The sequence below is a fragment of the Bubalus bubalis genome, chromosome 1 (assembly GCF_019923935.1).
Source record: "Bubalus bubalis isolate 160015118507 breed Murrah chromosome 1, NDDB_SH_1, whole genome shotgun sequence".
Taxonomy (NCBI): domain Eukaryota; kingdom Metazoa; phylum Chordata; class Mammalia; order Artiodactyla; family Bovidae; genus Bubalus; species Bubalus bubalis.
Genome location: NC_059157.1, coordinates 197,462,743 through 197,484,143, shown reverse-complemented (window position 1 = coordinate 197,484,143; position 21,401 = coordinate 197,462,743). Strand labels below are relative to the sequence as shown.

The following is a 21,401-nucleotide window of genomic DNA, read 5'->3' as shown; positions in this document are numbered from 1 at the left end:
CGGACACTCTAACTGTGGGGCACAGGGAGCTTTGGCTTGGTTTTCAGGATCTGAAGGGCTCTGCACGTCCTGGCTCCTGGCCCCTGGCCTGGCCCAGCTCCATGTGCCTCCTGCCCCCTTAGGAGGGAAGCCAGGCCCCTCACTTACCTCCGTGTCATTGAAGCGGTGGGGCTCCAGGCACGGGTTCCACCTGACTGAGTGGGGAGATGGCATGAAGTCCAAGAACGGGTAAATGGATGTCCTTGTAAAGTTGAATCCGTGGATGCCGTCTTCTGGAAACACTATGATCTGTGCACCCTGTAAGTCAAAACATCAGAGGACAGTCTGTCAGCAGATGCCGGAAGCAGCCCACATGCCTCCGACAGCCGACCCGCAGCCACTCGGAACCAGGGACCGGAGGGCCAGGGATCTGAGCCTTGGGGGGAACAGTTCACTGGGTCTGACTCTCAGGGAACCGAGACAGTGTCCTCCTGGAACCAGGGACGTGCCTGGGGCTGGTCGGGGGCAGTGGGGACAGGTAAGCCTGGCCGGAGGGAGCGGGGTTAGGAGCCGGGGTGGTGCCCTGGGGGCTGCAGTGGGAACTACAACAGGCCCTGAACGCCATGCTCAACACACATGCTACCAATAGTCCAGTGGCTTTCAGCCTTCACTGCGCTTCTCCGTCAGGCAGGGGAGCTTCTTAAAACACACTGGCTGTCCCAGGGTGATCCGGCGGCCCGTGCCTAGAATCTGCTTCTGTCGGCTATGAGCAGGTCCCAGGGACAGAGTTTGTCTACAGGGCCCCGGGTGACTCTAACGTGCAGCAGAGGTGGGCCCCCCCTGGGCTGGGGGGTCAGGGTCGAGCTGATTTCAGCATAGGAACCAGGACTGGGGCCTAACTTGCGTTTCTCTCCCTGGGAGTTAGGAGACTCCGCTTAGAGCCCTGGGCCCCTTACAGGCCTCTTCACAACTGGGGCAGCCCAGGGGGATGGCAGCTGCCTGAGACAGCCCGAACAGACAGGGCCAGGCCCTTTGCAGCTGCTCCCTTCTTACTGGGCTGAAGGTGCCAAGCCTGGAGCCTCAGCCACGGCGAGTGGTGGCGGAGGGCGGCGAGCAGGCACGAGTCATCGAGAGTAACAGGCAATCTGAGTCACTGATTTCCGGAATGCACTGCACACCCTTATAACTTTTTCCTGGCTATATAAAACCCATGAAAGCTTATTTGTAGAACATTTGGAAAACAGAAATTATAAAGGAAGAATTCCTAAGCCTGTATCATGAAGATAGGAATTGCTAACATCCTGATTTCATTTTTTCCCCTCTCCGTCTATGTGTGTGTGTGTGTGTGTGTATAACTGAGACAATAAAAAACATACAGTTTTCTATCTTGATGCTCTCACTACAGAACCATCAAGACTACAAAGATGCCAGGACTTGCCTGGAGGTACAGTGGGTAAGAATCCCCCTGCCCATGCAGGGGACGGGTTCAGTCCCTGGTCTGGGAGGATTCCCTGTGCTGCAGAGCAGCTGAGCCCCGGCACCACGTCAACTAAGCCCATGCTCCTTGGAGCCTGCAAGCACCGAGTACCCAGCTCGAGTGCTGCAGCCACTGAAACGCGAGTGCCTACAGCCCACGCTCTGCAACAAGAGAAGCCACCTCGATGAGAAGCCCGCACACCCGCAACGAAGAGTCGGCCCTGCTCACCACAGTTAGAGACAGCCTGTGTGCCGCAGTGAGTCCCGTGCAGCCAGAGATAAATAAAAAAATTATTAAAAAAAAAAAACAAAACTACAAAGACACCTTCAGAAACATCACTTGTATTAGACACTGGATAATATTTAAGAAGACGCCACAGTTTATCCTCTGTTGCTGGACAACGGTGGTGACCACCTGCCTACAGGGCACTCAAAACACTTTCTGGATGAGCACTGTTCACAAATCTTTGATTGGAACTCTGGTATTTCTTTATAAATAAAGCTTTATAAGTGAAAATACTGAGAGTCAAACATAGGAAAAAAATTTAAATTCTTAACATACGTTGCCAAATAGCCTTCCAGAAAGATCACAGCAAAATTCATTCCCTCCGGCAGAAAATGCGTTTGGTCATCTTACTGCACATTAGAAAGGAAAATTATCGCAAACTCAGAAATAAACAAGATGAAGAATGTCTGTCTACATTCTCTGTATACGTATGTGTTTCCACGGTAGAGCAGAGTACTGACTGACAAGCGCATTGGAGGATCATTTATCTGGTGAATGTACCATTGTTTGCCTTTGCTGTTTAACAAAACATCACCCTAAAGATGATGTTTTATTGCCCTGTAGGACTAAAGAATCCTCCTGCAATGCAGGAAACCTGGGTTAAATCCCTGGGTCGGGAAGATCCCCTAGAGGAGGGCATGGCAACCCACTTCAGCATCCTTGCCTAGAGAATCCCAGGGGCAGAGGAGCCTGGCGGGCTACAGTCCGTGGGGTTGCAGAGAGTGGACATGACTGAGCGAGTAAGCACAGCGCGGCACAGGGCAGCATTAGCCAGTTTTGTCTCTATTAGCAGATTCATTTCCACATTCATTTGGCTGATGGATACACTCACATCTCTTCCTCAAATTCTCTTTTGAGCCAGCTTTACCACCTTACTGGTTCCTTGGCTAATTAATGAGTTAAATAAAACCTTTGACACATGTCCATTCTTCTCTATGTGTAAGAGTCACGTTTCTAACTTTTTGCAAATTATACTTGGACAAATGTTTTTCCTTTATTAAAAAGCTTTGAAAGCACTGAATGGTTACCTGTGGAAAGTAACAGTTATGTATACCTATTAATATTAAATTGTATGTCCTAACTACATGCCTGCCAGGAATGAGGACTCAGACTGGAGCAGAGGCAAAACTCGGGGTCTGATGCCTTCTAGGAAGCACTCTGCAGGCCTGACAAAGGGCTTGAGCAGTTTCCTGATACAGCAGTAGCCCAAGAACTCCTGAGGAATTCCGAGTGCCAACCCAGGTGAGCTCCCAGCCTGATATCTTTAAGCATGACTCCTTTTCTTCACTGTAAATGCCTCTGTCAAGAGAGAACTTGTTGGCCTGCAGGAACCTCTGCCCTTATAGCATGTTTGATACAAAACTTTGACACACACTTGACATCAACCTGTCTTAGAGGTGACTTTAACACACATAACCATGTAGGGGAGCTAAGATGTCTGTAAGTCCTAAAAATGACCAGATCAACAGCTTCACCCTTGCTCCTGGACCACAGGTAGAGATGGAACGATGTCTGCAGCCAGTGTACGTTTAATAAAAACATGTTACATGTTTCATTTGGGGGCAGGTGATGAAAAGGCAGGGATACTGCAGTCACGGTCTCTGGGTTTCAGTACGGCAGCTGCCGAATGTCTCCGTGTGGTTTTGTGGACAGGATGGAGGGAAAGGGGGTGACATTTCAGCACGGTGCAAGCCAACGCCCCCGTGCAGAGAATGGATCTGTGTCAGGAGAAGGCCTGGGGGCATGGCCTGGGATGTTTTTACACCGACTTCAGGGCAGACTGAAACAAGCTGTGTCCAGGAGGTGTGAATGACGTGAGTGATGGTAACTGATACGCAGGACGCCCGTACGGATCCCCAAATAGCCCAACAGGCTGGAACGATGAAATTTAATGGCATCAATGGGAGGCTTTGCTATCAGATTAAATCAATTCACCTTACACGATGGCACGGCCTTGGCAGTGTGTATGTCTGTGTGAAAAGGCCTCGGGGGCTGCAACTGACAGCAAGTGCCTGGCGAGCCCACAGCGAGATGTAACTGTGAAAAGCTTTTCATCTGGGGACAACACTTAGACTGAGAATGGAGACAGGTCTGCTCCACCCTGTCCTCAACAGAGCTGTGCACAGTTCAGGGTATGGGGTAATCCAGAAAGCCTTGGGGGAAGGGCTGGAACCGCCTCTGTCCAGGAGCTGCGGATGGGCCTGGGGACAGATCCCGATGGGCCTGAGGACAGATCCCGATGGGCCTGGGGAGAGATCCCGATGGGCCTGGGGAGAGATCCTGACGGGCCTGGGGGAAGATCCCGATGGGCCTGGGGACAGATCCCAATGGGCCTGGGAGAGACCCCCAATGGGCCTGGGGAGAGATCCCGGCCGTGAAGCCAGGCTGTGCTCTGGGGGAGGCAGCGTGGGTTGGGGGCAGTGGGATTCAGTGTGTCCTGTTGGGCTCGGAGGACAGCGTGATGGGCGGCGGTGGCAGGGAGGCTGACTGTCGCTCATGGAAAGAAAGCTCTTTCCCAGGAGTTCCCACCGTCTTCAAGTGGACGGGGAGCCCTGGGCCCTGGAGGCATCCAGGGCTGGGCATCAGGTTGGGAACAGAGGAGGAGGGTCTGGGTCAGAAGCAGGAGGACATGGTCTCTAGGTGCCCTTCCAACATCAGTGTGCTCCACGTACCTGCGCTACAGGCCGCATGTCAGAACGTGGCCGGGCAGGGCTGGCCTCCCTGAGCAGGGGTGGGGGGCTGCTTGGGCACGTGGTCTGTCCCCGACCTCACAGGCACGGGCCTCTGCCCCCAGGGGGTCCCCACCTGTCCCCAAGAATGGGGCATCCTTCAGCAGCCCCGCTGGTTCTTCCCCCCCGGCCCTCCCTCCAGTTGGTACCCCCCTTCTTCCCCGGTACAGAGGCGGCACCAGTCCACTCTGTCCACTGGGCTCGGTTCTGTCTGGACTGGGCCCTCGGGCTGCTCGGGGTCCAGCACAGGGACCAGCAATGAGCCCCCCGCATCGTCAGGAGGCAGCAAACTCGTTCCGGGGTGGCTCCCTGGTTCAGTTAGACTCTGAAAGCCTCCAAGAGCGGGAGCGGCCAGCGGGCAGGCAGCTTTGCAGTGTTTCTGCACCTTCTTCCTCCTGGGGGTGCCTTAAAGAAAGCCAAGGCCCCAGCCTGCACCCTGGCCCACTCTGTAGGCATGGGAGCCACCAGACACCCAGTTGGTTTAGCAGCCCCCACGTGTGATAACCAGGGGCCTGGCCCGGCATGTCCCCCAGGCTGGAGGGGAAGCATCACCTGGGGATCTTACAAAATAATAGATTCCGACTCTGCAGGTCTAGGACGGGACCCTGTGTTCTGCATTTCTCACGGGCTCTGGCGGGCAGGTTGATGCTGCTGGTCTGCAGACCGCCCTCTGAGTAGCGGGCCTCTAGCTCCCTGATGCGGCTCAGTCCTGAGTATTCTTTGGAAGGACTGATGCTGAAGCTGAAACTCCAATACTTTGGCCACCTGATGTGAAGAACTGACTCAATGAAAAAGACCCTGATGCTGGGAAAGACTGAAGGCGGGAGGAGAAGGAGATGACAGAGGATGAGATAATTGGATGGCATCACCGATTCAATGGACATGAGTTTGGGTGGACTCCAGGAGTTGGTGAGGGACAGGGAGGCCCAGTGTGCTACAGTCCATGGGGTCGCAAAGAGTCGGACACGACTGAGCAACTGGACTGAACTGAGCCACCTAATTCCTTCAGCTCAGCACTCTGGGTCTGATTTCCCAGAGGGGCTGCGGGGGACCACCGACCCGGGGCCAGCCCGCCCTGTTGAGCACGCCTTGCCTTTCGGGCCGCGGTTGTCACTTGCTGCTCGTAGACGTCGAGGTTCCGATGCATGAGCTCCAAGGCCTGCTCGCGGCTGGTGAGGGCCAGTGGGTCAGGACTCAGGAAGGATCGGTGCTCGTACACGGCGGCCACATAGTGGGAGGCCTGGCGGGGCTCAGCTGGACAGCCCTCCTTGGCCAGGCCCCCCGGGACGGCCACAGCCACGCAGCAGCCGCACAGGAGAAGGGCCAGCTGCCGGCCGGCTCTGGACATGGCGCCGCTGGTCAGTCTAGAAGGGGAAGGGGTGAGGAGAGGACGGCTGAGGCCAGGATCCTGCCAGGACCGGGGCTTCCACAGATGCAATTCGTTATTCCCGGCAACTACCTGCCAAGACGCTGCAGCTCAAAGGCTTTGCTTCACGTTCCTAATAAAAGGGTGTGCGATTCTCTCCAAACATGGAGCGAGAGCCCTTTAATAAAACGGCTCCCTGTGTTAACCGTCCGGATCAGAACATTTCCAAAACAGACCCAGTGTTGGCCGCGATTGTTTCCCCAGCAGGACTCTTCTAGCTGCAGGTTTCAGATTTAGGCAATAATGACTAGTCTGATGGTTTTACATCATTCTGTGACGTACCCCCACACCCCACAGCCTGCCCTCCATACGCACGCTCATGCCGCTGGTCAACCGTCCAGACCGGCTGTGATGGCTGGTCCTCAAAGTACAGCTCGGCTCCCCTAGCCATAAAACCCGACGCGTCACAGCTCTCCTCCCTGCCTTTCTTTGGTTGGTAGTGAGTATCTATATACTTCTATAAAGGCTTACACATAAGCCTCCCCTTAGCCAGCACAACAGTCTTTAACTTGGTGCAGAGAAACTGCCGACTTCTACTTAAATGTCAGTTTACAGATGGGCTAAAAGAAGTCTGCCATCACAGCATGGCTCCCCTCACCCCTCCTTGAACTTGAGAATTGCCATCATACACTGTGACTTTTTCTACTTCTGTCTCTGGGATTTCCAAAACTCCTGTTTTTTTAAAAAAAAAAAAAAGCATACTCATTTGGAAATTAAAATCCTTCAGCAGTAATAAAATGCAACTTTTTGAAAATAAATGAGAATTTTCTGGAAAGGAAACTCAGCTTTCTAGCTCGTACTGTAAGAGATTAGAAGTAAATCATATCACTCACAATGACACTTCTGTGTGTGCCTTTTCCCCCAAGAACAGGAATTTTAATTTTTAATAGTTATCTGTCACTGGGCGTTTTTACACACAGTTCTGCCTTGAAAATCGACCTGGCCTGGCAGCCAAAGCCCCTCCCCTGGCACACAGATTTGCCGGGTGGTGCCAAGGCCGGGCCCCCTGCTCTCTGGAGATGTACCCAGGCTGACCAACCACCCAGGAATCCAGCTAAACATCAAGACAGCAGAAACAGATCAAGAAACCATATTCTGTTCCTTAATGAGAAAATGACGTCCCGCCCAAGTCTGACTCAGAGGCCCTGTGCTTGCATTCCGAAACCAGGCTCTCCAGGCACCACAAATTTCTTTTTCTTGCAAAAGTTCCAAAAACAAAAGCAACTGTAACTATTTTCAGGAGCAGCCCGGCTCCGGGTGCTCCGTCAGAACCCCCACAGACTCAGAGACTGCTCCGGCCGGGTGGCGTGCCTTCCCCTGCCCCGGCGGCTCCTCGCAAACTGCCCCTCCTTCCCTGGGGAATAAAAGGTCCACCCAAACGCCAGGCCCTGGGGCGCTGCCGTGTCAGGAGGTCAGAACAAGGGGCCTTTGAGCCCTCGGTCAGGAGCTTTTGAGCAGAAACAGAAGTGCAATTGATAAGCTTTCTTACTTGAGTTTTGTTTCTGAAGACCAGCAAGGAATAATTTTTGAAGTCTCAAAATCTGTTTAACATTCCAGCTCTGGTTTCAGAATGATGATAATGGAGAGTGGTTTGCGGGGGGATACGTTCATCTTCAAAGTCACATTCGCAATGTAAGGCCATGGCCTCCCTGAGTGAGGGAGTGAGTGAAAGTTGCTAGTCGTGCCCAACTCTTTGCGACCCCATGGACTATAGGGTCCATGGAATTCTCCAGGCCAGAATACTGGAGTGGGTAGCCTTTCCCTTCTCCAGGGAATCTTCCCAACCCAGGGATTGAACCCAGGTCTCTCCCTAAGAGGGAGGAAAACGAGGCCCGTGATGGGGGTGCTTGGGGGGCAGATGACCCGGGGCTGGGTGGGGGCAGGTCAGGAGGCCCTGGAGCAAGGTTGCTGTTTGCAGGGCCCTCCTTCCTCAGCTAAGAGCTGCCCACCACTGATGTGGGGACGCAGAACCTTTGTTTACGTCTCAGGGACTGCAATCTGGCAAAGCAAGGAACTCGCGGAAATGGCACGGAATCACCTTTCTTTCTATTTTGAGAAAATAAATTTAGATTCTTTACAAAAGGTGCCATCATTTCTGCGTGAACAGAGGTCAGTCAGGAATGAGCGGTTAGGCAGATTCAGCCAGGTAGTCACACTCCAAAGGAAGTAAGCCTACTGAGGTGGCAGAGAACGAGTCATTCGAGTAAAAATAGGCACCACAGCGTCCCTGCTGCAAAGTGGTGCCACCGCAGACGTTTTAACCGAATTCTTCATGTGGCAGGAGCTCTGAAAGGCAGGGCTGGGGGCGGCCAGGATGCGAGGGGGCCCGGAGTTGGCTTGGGAGCCATGCCCGTGGCTGAGGGGTGGGGGGCTCCCCAGGAATATCAGGGCCCTAGAGTCAGGAGGTTTCTGGCAGCCCAGCAACTGACCCCCCTGCAGAGCTGGGCAGGGCCTGGACCCTGAACACAGAGGTTGCTGGAGGCCTGTGTTCAGTCTGAAGAGCGAGCTACGAGCCTCCTTCCATCATAGGTATTTGACGTGAGATGAGACTCCAAGAAGGGCCCGGCGTGGAGGCGTCACTGAAGTGACACCTGACTCCCACCCCCTGCTTCCCGTGCCCCCCTGAGCCGGCAGGGAGATGGCAGGGCTGGTGGACACTCACTTCAATGTCCATGTGACGCCTGCCCGTGCCAGTTGCAGGCGCTGGCCTCAAGGACTCGGTGGTGAAGGTGCCCAGCCCTTCCGAGTGGACCACCCCCCACCACGTATCTGCCACAATGCACACAGAGGGTCCCTCACTCGTGACTTTACGATGCTGCAAAAGCTGTATGCTTTCAGCAGAAACTGTGCTCGGGACTCAGAATGGGGGCCTGCCTAGCGACCCTCTCTCAGCCTGCACGGGGCAGATACTGGACCCTAAGATCACAACGCTGAACAACCCGCACTCTGACAACCATCTGGCCCCACACGTCGTGCTGTTTCTCCCTTTCAGTAGGTGTTCCAGAAATCCTGTGAGACTTCCACCCTTTATGCCAAACCAGGCCTGGGGTTAGAGGGTTCTGCCCACCTGTGAGTGCTCTGGGCACAGCAGGTGGGCTGGGCGTGCTGAGTGCACTTTCTACCTTCAGATCTTTCAACTGATGATGAGTTTATTGGGACATTAATCCCACCGCTATTTGCCCTGCTGACTGCACTTCATGCAGCAGTTGGCAATAAGTAGGAAGGAAAGATAGAGACGGGGAGAGGGCAGGGAGGGCTGGCGGTGGGGGTGGGGCAGGTTTTAGATCAGGAAGGGCTCAAAGAGACCCTGGTATCTGAAGAAGGTGCGAGAGGAGGGCTGTGGACTCCTGGTGGGGAAAAGGCTCCAGGCAGAGGGCTGCTTGGTTAAAATGGCCAAGTGGGGGCTTTGGGGATGGCTCGAGAAACAGCCAGGAGAGCAGAGGGCTGGGAGGCGATGGAAAATGAAGTCAGAGGGCGGCAACGGGCAGCTCCCCCAGTGGTTCCCCCTCTCCTCCGGCCCCTTCTCCACGGAGATCCAGGTAAAGCCTGAGCGCTCAGAGCCGCTCCTCTGTTCAGAATCTCCCGGTGACTCCCCGGCGCCCCCACAGGGAGGGTCAGAGCACTCGCGGTCCCGACAGGAAACGGCCGGGGTGGAGGGACTCCTTCATGCCAGTATCCTCACCTGCCCACTGCCTACAGAAGCCTCTGCTTCTCATTTCATAAGGAAGCATGCTCCCCGGATGCTCATTCTGCTCGGGAAAGTTCCTGCGATCCATGAGGGAAAGCAATCAAAGCCTTAAATCATGACGTGGAAATCGATTTTCTGGAAATTTGGTAACACGTCAATCACGAGATATTTTTACACACAAGGAACTTAGATTTTCCATCTTGCTACATGAGTCACTTTGATAATTAGCTGTGTTTCCTTACTAGCCTTGCTATTACAGTAGTGTCTTTTGCAATAAAATGAAAGGATTATTATGAAGGTATTCTTAATAAGATAATTTCAGAGGCGGGTATACACCTTTAAAATTTTATATTTAGATGTCCTGATTGTTTTAATAAAAGAGCTTGTCACTTTTCACTTGCCGGGTAGAATAACAGCCCCCTTATTGGGAAAGAGGCAGGAAGAGTTGGCAGAGGAAATGTTACATCCCGTGGAACAAAGCGGGACCAGCTAAGTTATTAGGAATGAGCGGAATACACCTCTGCATGTGTCCGACAGGACTTCAAGAAAAACACTGTGAAGCTCTAAATAGTTTTAAACCCATTCTCATGAATTTTGTGATTTCCCTAAGTCCTTTCACGTAAGTAAGTATGAGCATCTCGTAAGTCAGACAGGAGAAATATGACATCCCTTATATGTAAAATCTGAAAAGAAATGATACAAATGAATTTATTTACAAAACAGCAACATAGTCACAAACTATGAGAACTCATGGTTGGGGGGATGGGAGTGGGAGGATGGAGGGAAGGGACAGTTGGGGAGTTTGGGATGGACATGGACACGCTGCTGTATTTTAAATGGAGAACCAACAAGGAGCTACTGTAGAGCACAGGGAACTCTGCTCCATGTTATGTGGCAGCCTGGCTGGGAGGGGAGTTTGGGGGAGAAGGGATACATGTATGTGTACGGCTGAGTCCCTTTGCTGTCCACCTGAAACCATCACAACATTGCTAATCAGCTACATTCCAATAGAAAATTAAAAAAATTTTTTTTCTAAAGAAATCAGCCTATGGCTGATTCATGTTGAGGTTTGACAGAAAACAGCAAAATTCTGTAAAGCAATTATCTTTCCATTAAAAAAAGAAAAAAAGAAAGAGTGCCCATCTCCATCTAATTTATATAATCTGAATTTAAAGAAACCCCAAGGAAGCCCCCTCCTCTTGAGCAATGTAAAGCCCCACGGTGTTGGAGCCCAGTTTCCTGCGAATTTCCGCCACCAAGACTCCGGTGCCTCAGGGGGCCGCGGAGGGTGGTGCTGGGGTTCAAGGCCGAATTCACACGGGACAGTGAGTAAATTACCAGGCACTGCAGGCTGAACTGGTAGGTCATGATTCCCCTTAAAAAACAGCCCAGCTGTTGTCACCAAACAAGAAAGGGACACACAGGGGTGTGACCGCGGCCGGGCCTTGGGCTGCCACCTCTGTCTGTCCACTGCGGTCACTCTCGTGGAACGCCCAATGAGCAATCACAGGTCCCTTGAGCTGAAATAGGGCCACCTTTCTTTTCCTCAAATGGGATATTATCTCTATAATTGAAGACAAAACCGCCCCCTGAGACGCGCAGGTGTTGAATGAATGGAAGAAGGCTCTTTTTCGTTTTTTCACTCTTGTGCAGAGAAGAGGGCCCGTGAGGCTGAGCCTCCAGGTCTGCAGCTGCCACCCTGTGGGCAAACTGGGTACCACCGTCAGCACGAATGCCACGATAGTGGGTCCTTCTTAAGAAGTAAACGGGTGTTTTTCCCCCTCCTTTCCTTCTCCCTTTCATTTCTAACATTTCACCTATCTTGTTTACAGTGAAAAAACTAAAAAGCATTTGATTTTCCAAGACTGGGGTCTCGTGAAAGCTATTTATTTTTCACTCTGTCATGTTCCTAGGACCTATTGCCTCCTCTGTATTCACAGGTGCTAAGCTAGCTGTGATTTCTAACAGCTGTGAGTGGGTGTGCACAGCAACACAGCCCACGGCAGACACACAGGACTGTTCACAGGGAAATCTGGTCGGGGTAAAGCTCTACAGGGACTCTTATACGGACGCGGCCTTGCGTTTCACATTGCATGCTAACATTTTCAAACCACTTTAACATCCACTGTTTCATTTTATCTTCCTGTCACACAAAGCAAGAAAAGCAGATGGAAAAACGCCACTTTCCTGGTGAGGGAGTCCTCCAGGACCAGTTAGTGGTGACAATCGAGAAAGCAGCTCTCCTGGCTCCTGGTCCAGCCCTCCCCGTGCACGTTCCAGACAAGGGTGGTTTATCAGAACGTCAAAGACCACGGCAGTGTCTTCAATGCAGTTGCAGCAGAATTTGACAAATTCACAGCACCCTCCCACGAGAGAGTGTGGGTTATCAGACCAGAGCAGGGGTTCTCAAACGTGGGCCTAATGCTGGGACACCCGCAGGGCTTGAACACGGAGCTCCGGGGGCCCTGTTCCTGGGAGTTTTAACTCAGCAGCTCTGGGGTAGGGCCCAAGAATATGAATTTTTCTAACAAATTCCTGGGTGATGGTGGTACTGACGCTCCTAGCCTGGGTCGCCTGGAGAACCACTGGGCTGGAGGGTAAAGGCAGGTCCATTCTGTCTCTGTCTTCTGCTCACGTCAAAGAAAAATGTGAGCCAGAACCATCACCTTAATTTCTCAGGTGCCTCTCCAATAGGGCTGAGAGAACGTGGGAAGATTTCAGAGTATTTCCACCATATTACTGAAAATGAGCAGCAAAGTAAACAATCAAATTGGGGGTGGGGGGAGTCCCCAAAACCATCTGATCCAGGTCAGTTAAACGATTCAGTGCTTGTCTTTGCCTCAACAGGAACATCACAGTAGAACCAGATTGTTGCTGATTTTCACATGTTTAAAGTTCCTGATTTTAAAAGAATAAAACAGGGGTAATAGATAGATACCCCATTCAGTAATTTCATAAGATGAATAAAGAAATACGTAGAAATACAATAAAATAAATGATATATTTATAAATTTAAATAAATTTTAATTTTAAAAATTTATAAATAGTATACATTCATAAATAAATAGATAATCTGAAAAATCTTCCAGCTATATTCTGCAAAAATGTACTGGATTTCTTTTCAAAAACTTATCTGAAATCTTTGGGAGCCAAAAATGAATTGCTGAGACCTCTTCAACTGTGGTTCATAGACCTTGGCCAAGGAAGCAGGGCGAGCTCGGAGCGGCTCTGCATCCTCACTCTCCACGGGTCTTGGGCCAGAGGAACAGTGCAGGCGGTTGTGGCGACCCTGCTCTTCTGGGACATCTATGACTTCCGGCTGGGCTTCACCTTCCCAGCCCTCCGGAACTGTCATCAAGGTCTCTGAAATAAGCCTCCGTGGTATCAGCAAAGAACTGTCTTTCAAAGCCCTTGAGAAACGCCGCCCCCCCGCCCCCCGCCCACTTCTGTATTGGACTACCTTCAATCAGAGTGGTCAGAAGAAGCACCTTTTAGAGAATGAGGCCCTGAAGGCTGGACGTGGAGAAACACAAGCAGCGGACAGAAAGCACGATGCTCTAGAACCACAGGTCACATATTCAGGGAAGATGTGCTCAAAAGTGGGCACAATGGAACAGCTCTTCGTGAATTAAGCGTATGGTGGACACGATATCTCTAAGGCAAGATAGGCCAAAGATCAGGACATCACGCATGTCGCTCCCGTGCTGGCGAGGGAGACACCCGCGTCACAGGACCAACAGGATGGTGGGGATGCACTGGATGCAGGCAGCGGAGAACAATGGAAACCACGGTCCCCAAGTCAAAAGAACAATCCCTAATAGGACAGTCCAGAAACACTGAGAATGGACGACAGCAGGAAGAGTAAATGAAAGAATAAAAAAAGCTAAAGCAAAACAAAGCACTAGAGAAAACCTGCCAAAGGCCACCTTCTCCTACGAGGGTGCATGAAGCATATACGGGAGAGGCACAGCTAAGCTCCCAAGAGAGGAGCAGCGACAGCAGGCGAGTGGGTCCAGGTGCTGTCAGTCCAGAGTCCTGGTGGACGATGCTCTCAGCACAAGCGTGGTGGCCAGATGTAGGTGACCCACCGCCAAGCAGAGCGCAGCACACAGTCCTGGGTGAGAGTGACCGTCTCACGTGCGTGGCAGAGGACTGGTTACCATCTCTGCTTTTGTTCTCCTGGAGGCGCTGAGCATGCCCTGCTTTGGACAGACTAGGAATTTTTTGTGTGCCTTTTCCCCTCTGGCAAGGGTCCCAGCTCAGCCATGACAACATCCTGGTACTAACGCAAGTCCCGTTGCCCCGGGCCATGAGGAGCAACTGAGGGCAGACGCCTGACTGACTGCTGCAGCTTTCCCAGTTGGGGAGGCCCAAGTTCCCCAAGCTCGTTGGTGCGACATTCCTCTGCACTCAGGGGGTAGCACTGGAAAACAGCCTGGCTCTTTTGGGAAAGAGGTTACTCCTAAACTTGAAAGGGACCAACATCTAGAACCAGGATTCAATTCAAATTAATTCTGTCCAAAGGCCTACATTCTTTTCATGCCACCACACTCAGAATAACAAGAGGAAAAGTTTGACTGAATAAGTGATATTGGGATGACTGAATAACAATATGGAAATAAGTTTAAACACCTTACGCCATATACAAAAACAAACTCAAAATCAGGAGTTACATATTAAATGTTAGGAAAACTAGAATAAATTATAATTGGGTATCAGAGATTTGATGAAACAACGGTCTAAAATCTGAAGCAGTTAAAACAATAAAAGAAGCAGATCAATAAATTAAAGTTTACATGCAAAATTAAACATCAACACAACACTTACAACTATGCAAGGAACAAGAACAGATTTAAAGGAGAAAACAAATCCTAAATGAACACTCTGAAAGACTGAACTTACGTACAAAATAAACATTAACTTGTACTATTTTAAAACACTACATTTGGACAAATAAACTAGTAAAGTGATAATAAATAGTAATTTCTTCTTGGGAAAAAAAGTTTGACAATTTGTATTATAAATCACAAACAGTATACTTCCAGGATTTTATCTTAGGAAGTCATGTAAGTAAGAAGAAAGTCAGTTGAAATGACAGCATACTATGGAAGTAAAAAATATGGGCCTTTGAGTTTTAAAATATCTGATCTGAAATCCTGGCTCTGGGACCTCCCTAGTGGTCCATTGGTTGAGACTTTGTGCTTTCACTGATCCCTGGTGGGGGCATTAAGATTCCACAAATCATGTAATGCAGCCAAAATAAATAAATAGAGGAGTTAAATTATTTTTAAAAGATCCTATAAGAAAAGCAAACTAAGATTATTTGCTAGCAAGTTGCCACAAAGCACATAAACATTGTAACCAAATATCTCGCCGTAAATGAAAAAAGCCCCAAACAATTGGTTTATAAGACAAAAACACACACAAAAAGACCAAACACAAAATAATTTTTAAAAGGAAGGAAAAAGAGAGGCGGGGCAGGGGTGGAGGGGTAGAGAAAGGAGAAGAGAGAGGAGAGGGAGAAGCAGAAGGCAGAGGAGGGGAAATGAAATGTTATTTGGGAGAACTTAAGAGAGAAGAAGGAAAAAAAAAAACACCATTAAATAAATTAAGGCACACTTCCATTTACAAAATAAGTCCTGGGATGTAATGTACAGCATGGTGACTATAGTTTATAATACTGTATTGCATATCTGAATGTTGCTAAGAAAGTAAATCGTAAAAAAATTCCCATCATAAACAATTTTCAACTGCGTGTGGCGACTGTGGTGGCCACTTAGTGGTGCACACAGACACCGAGTCGTGCTGCTCTACACCTGAAACTAACAGGATTTTACATGGCAGTTACGCCTCAATTTTAAAAATGAACTTAAAAAAAAAAGAAACGAAAGCAAGTACAGAACAGCACAAAAGAATCTGATGACGCTGTAAATGAGATACGTGACAAGGGGTCAAGAATGAGAAAGTGAGCAACGTGAATGGAAATGTAGAATTGAAAAGGAGTCTAGAGGAAACGACAGCTAGGGAGGGCTGGTGAATGAGAGCCAACATATACACAATTGGGAAATCCATAAAAGAAAAGGGAAATAAATGTGCAGTGGAGACACCCTTCCCTTGAATGCAGGTAGAAACTATGCTTTGCTTCCAGTCAACAGAACATGACAAAGGTGAACGGATTTCACATGTAATTAAAATCTCAAATCAGCTAATTCTGAGTTATTTAAGAGATTATCCTGAGTGGGCCTGAACCTAATCAGGTAAAGGACTTTAAAAAAGGAACTGGTGCCTTCTCTGGAGTCAGACACTTTCTCTTCTCCTGTCCTTGAAGAAGAAAGCTACCAGGACTTCTACTATTGCAAGGAAATTATTCTTCTAAACACCAGTTGAGCTTGGAAGAGGACTCAGCCTTGGATGAGACTGTGAACCCAGCTGACATCTTCACTGTACCCTTGGGAGGTCCTGCTCAAAGGGTGCAGTTAAACTTGCTCAGATGCCTTGACCACTGAAACTGTCAGATAATAAATATGCTGTGTTTGAAGTTACTAAATGTGTGGGAAGTTGTTACACATAGATAATACATAATGATACAATAATAGATAATAGGTAATGGAAGAGGAACATCATTTAAACACGTAATTGAAGAAAACTTTCCAGAAAGAAAAGCAGATTTGAACTTACATATTGAAACGACACACCAAAACCCAGGAAAGAAAGAAACAGAATCTCAACACCAGTACATCATCTAGTAAGATTCCTGACCTTCAAAGACAAAGTGGGAATCACTTGGAAAGCCAAGTAAAATGATCAAGGGCATTTATAAGGGCACAAAATCAGGCGCTCCTCAGATTTCGCCACAATAACATCAATGCTAGTAAACCCTACAAAGAGTCCTTTCAAAGAAGAAAATATGAACCAGGAGTTTTCTTCTATGCCAAACTGTGTTTGAAGTATAGAAATAAGAGATAATAGACTGGACAATGCAAGAACTCAGGGAATATTATTTTTATCAGTCTTTCTTGAAAAAATACATATAGGATAAACTGCCAACCAAGAGGTGATTTTAAAAATATGGCAAATAAACTGACAATAATCCTTTAATATGACAGCTGGATCCAGAGACTAGATTGAACTCAGGTTTATCCTTTGGGGATGACTATGCATGGTAGTATGTTCTTTCGGCATGAGACGTGTGTCTGACTCTATTTTTATGATCTTAGAACAAACCGTCAATCCTTAATGCCTTTTTCTATTCATTTAGAATTGCAATGCTGGTAGTCTATCATTTCATTTTCCTTCATTAATTGTAGTGTTTTTTATAAAGGGACATTTTATCTGTTATTTGGTTATCTAAGGGTACAGTTCATATAGCAAAGACAGGATAAATGCTTGATTCTCTCTCTCAATCTTTTTAAAATCAGTTTTCAAGACAAGTAACTTATTATCTGAAGGTGACCAATTTTTTAAAAATATTACAAATTCAAGGATTTGAACATATTTCATGGGTTATTTCCATTGCAATTATTGTCATTATAGAAACTCATCCTTGACTCATAGTAGCCTTTTCGAGTCAGCCCTTGATTCCTCTTGACATCACTCTAATAGTTTTTGACACCTTCTTTGTAATTTAACACTAAAAGATGTCCAAAGCTTACTGCATACATTTCCTGGCTCAGAGTTGGAAGTGGCCATTTCTTCAAGAAGTCTTGGGCATAAAAACTGGTTCTTTGAAAAGACTAATGAAATAAACAAGACTGCATCAAGACTGATCAAGGAGAAAAGAAACACAGAAAAGAAACACACACACACACACGTGTGCATGTACAGGAAAAACTAAAAGGGAGCATACTTGTGATTACAACGGAGACTGCAGAACTGATTACTGGATGCTCTGGTACAAATTCATGTTAAAAGGATATCTGGATGAAAATGCAAATTTTCTTAGGAAAATAAAGCTTGCCAAAACCAACTTCAAAAAGGATAGGAAAATGAAGCAGAACAATTTCCCAAGAAAAATTAAATTATCAAAGACTCTTTCTAAAAGCACCAATCCTGGTATATTTTTCAGTAGACTTCTCCCAAACATCCAAGTAAAGATACATACTGTATCTTTTTTATACAAACATATTTAAACATACATATTGTATACAAACTATTCTAAAACTTTTTAAAGGACGGTATAAGTATAACCTTGATAGCCAAGCTAGATAAGGATAGTTCAAGACAGGAAAATAACGGTTGACTCTCATTCTTAAACATAAATGCATGAAGCTTAAATAAAAATAATAGCAAACTTAATTAAGCAATGTTTACATCATTACCAAGTAGGATTTATCAAAGAATGATGAATCATTTAATACGAGAAAGCATATCAACTCAATTCACCACATTAATACATTAAAGGAAATTAAAATGTCACATATCAGTGCTTCTTATCTATACTGTATTGGAGGTCTTAGCCTGTGCAATAAGATAAGAAAAAGAAGAAGTATATATGCAAAGGAGAAATGCAGATGGTCCACAAGCACCTGAAAAGATGTTCAACATCACTAAACATCAGGAAAATGCAAATCAAAACCACAATAAGATATCAACTCATACCTATCAGAATGGCTAGCATCAAAAAGAATACAAATACAAACGTTGGTGAGAATGTGGAGAAAAGGAACCCGTGCACATTGTTGATGGGAATGTAAATTGGTGCAGCTACTGAGGAAAACAGCAGGGAGGTTCCTCAAAAAATAAAAATGAAGCTAGCAAGTGATCCAGCAATTTCACTCCTGGGCATAGATATAATCCTAATTCAAAAAGACACACGCACCTAATGTTTACAGCAGCAGTGTTTACAACTGCTAAGATTTGGAACCAACCTAAGTATCCGTCAATAGGTGAATGGACAGAGAAGACACACACAAAGGAATACTGCCCAGCCATATAAAAGAATGAAATACCTTACATGTGCAATCTAAAAACATAAAAAACTAGCAGATATAACAAAAAAGCAGCAGGCTCACAGAGACAGAGAACAAACCAGTGGTTGCCGCTGGAGAGAGTGAAGAAGGAGGGAGCATTAAGTGGTACAAACTGTTATGTACAAGGATATATTGTACAGCAGAGGGAACATAGCTAATACGTAATAATAACTATGAATGGAGTACAACCTTTAAAAAATATTTTTAAATAATTGAGGAATGTTAAAAAATACAAAGTATAAAAGATATAAGAACAAAAAAAAAAGACACAGAACTTTCATGAATATGACATGCTTATCAACAAAGTCACCCAAGAGAATCTATGAGCTAATTATAATTAACAAGAAAATACAGTAAAGTAGTTAGATTTGGGACCAGCACATGAAAATGAATTGCATTCTAATATACTGACCCCCCAAAAAAACTAGAAAATGCAAATAACCAAATAGTAAGATACTTAGACATAAACATAATAAAAGATTTTTATTGAAGATTGAGGGAAAATAAAATAAATGGAGAGATATATATCATGCTTATGTTAAAACAGACTTAATAAAAAGATACTGTTCTATCCAAGTTAATTTGTGAACAATGTAATTCCAATTAGAATCTCAGAGTATTTCATGGAACTCGATAAACTGATTTTATAATTTACACAAAAGAGAAAAAGGCCAAGAATAAACCCAGTGGCAGGATAATGGCCCCACAAAGACGTTCACATACCAATCCCTAGAACTTGTGAATATGTGGAAAGGGGGAATTAAGTTTGCTGATAAACTGACTGAAATAGGGAGACTACCCTGGACTGTCCAGGTAAACTCAGCGTAGTCACACAGCCCTTAGGAACAGAGAAGCAGGAGAACCAGAGTGAGTAGGACTCGGCCTGACACTGCTCACTTTGAAGATGGAGCCAAGAATGTCCCAAGGCTGGAAGGAGAAAGGCGTGGATTCTCCCCTAGAGCCTCCAGAAAGGAATGCGGTCCTGCCAATGCCTTGATGTTATCCCAGTGAACCCTGTGTCAGATTTCTTAACTACAGAACTGTTAAAATGATAAATTTATGTTGTTTTACGCCATTCGGTTTGTTACTGGAATGACAGGAAACTAATTACATTAGGTGAGATGGTTTCAAAATGACAAAGTAGAAGAACTTATCCTACCAACATAAAGGCTTATTTCAAAAATGTAGAAATTAAGATAGGATTGGACTGGATTGGGGTAGGAAAAGAACAGAGAGTCTAGAGACAGGCCAACATGCATGGCAACTTGAAAAATAACCTTATGGATCACTGGGAAAAGAATGAAGCACACTATCAAAGACGCTTGGACAACAGGTATTTTAGTAAACTGACTACAAAAACGGCTAGAAATTCTTCTCTCTGTGTTCATGTTCCTTTATCATGAAACACTAAGGCCATCCCACTCAGTCTTAGCTCCTCCTGTAATGCACTTTGTCTAATGGGATGTTAGCAAACGTAGGTACACAGAGGCCTTCACCGCGGGATATGACGCCTTTTGCAAACTGCTGCCAGACAAAGCAGCTCAGGGAAGCTTACTGAATGAGGAAAGATACATGTGCAGTGAGGATAAGCCTGCCACCCTTGGGGATATGCAGTCAACCTCCAGGGGCAGAGTGACCTCGCTAACTAACAACTGACCACAGATAATGAAGAAGCTCAGCTGAGCCCAGCCTCACAGGATTACAAATTAAATAAGTGGTGGTTGCTTTAAGTCACTGAGTTTTAGAATGGTTAATTACACAGCAAAATCTAATTGATATAGACATATTATGTATCATTTGGGGAAAAAATACTGAATTGCTACTCATCATCATATATAAAAATCAATTTCAGGTAGACCATGAAGCTTAAATACATATATATATATATAATATTTAAAATATTTGTAAAATATACATATAAATATATATATATATTAAAAAATACATTTATATATATAAAACCTAAACTTTTAAATAAAAACACACACAAAAAATTCCTTACAACTTCAGTTTAGGGAAAGTCTTTCTCCAGCAAGATACGAAGAGTATAAAACATAAAGGAAAGGAATTGTCAGTTGTGGGAATTCCCTGGTGGCCCCGTGGTTAGGACGTCACACTTCTGCTGCAGGGGATGTGGGTTCAATCCCTCATTAGGGAACTAAGACCCCATAAGCGGTGCAACTCGGCCAAAAACAAAGGAAAATAAAACAGAATAATTATCAGTTGTGACCACACACCAAGAAAACCACAAAATTCTGTACATCAAAAGTAACTATGTGCTATGTGCTAAGTCACTTCAGTCCTGTCTGACTCTTTGCAAACCCATGGAATGTAGCCCACTTTCTCTGTCCAGGGGATGCTCCAGGCAAGAATACTGGAGTGGGCTGCCATATCCTTATCCAGAAGGAACTATAAACAAAGTTAAAAGACAAAGAATAAGTATCCAGAATATATTAAAAAAATCTATAAAATAAATAAGAAAAAGATAAACAATCAAGAACAGGACACAAGATATAAACAGGTAATTCACAGAAGAAAACCCAAGGATAAATCCAACCACATAACTGTGTTAGGTAGCTAGAACAAGAAAAAGGAGTCCAGAATGAGAAGACAAGGAAGGGAAAAGCCCACGAAAACAGAACAAAGGAAGGTCTGAGGACCTGAGTGAGGACCTCAGGTAGAACAAGCAGCACTCCTGGCTAGCCCAGTTTACATAGGGCAGGCCCAGGGGGAGGAAAAGACATATAAAAAGAGGAGCCAAAGGGCCGGGGGTCTCTCTCCCACGGGCATACTCTCTCTCTCTTCCCTTCACGTCTTTTAGGTCGGCATACGCTCACACCTCGAGGAT

The 21,401-nt window shown here is 46.6% G+C and overlaps 1 protein-coding gene across 7 annotated transcripts in view; it reads right to left on the bottom strand.

The window, feature by feature from the left end:
* BTD (biotinidase) overlaps positions 1–21,401 on the bottom strand; it is a 43,983-nt gene that overhangs the window by 15,426 nt on the left and 7,156 nt on the right. For 5 of the 7 annotated variants that reach the window (XM_006048725.4, XM_006048726.4, XM_044948659.2 and 2 more), the window contains exons 2-3: positions 5,564–5,834; positions 148–297 (exon numbers count right to left, since the gene is read on the bottom strand). In XM_006048725.4, coding sequence (XP_006048787.4) covers positions 148–297; positions 5,564–5,818 — 405 coding nt within the window. In that variant the 5' untranslated portion in view covers positions 5,819–5,834. The other 2 variants (XM_044948651.2, XM_006048727.4) reach the window with 2 other exon arrangements.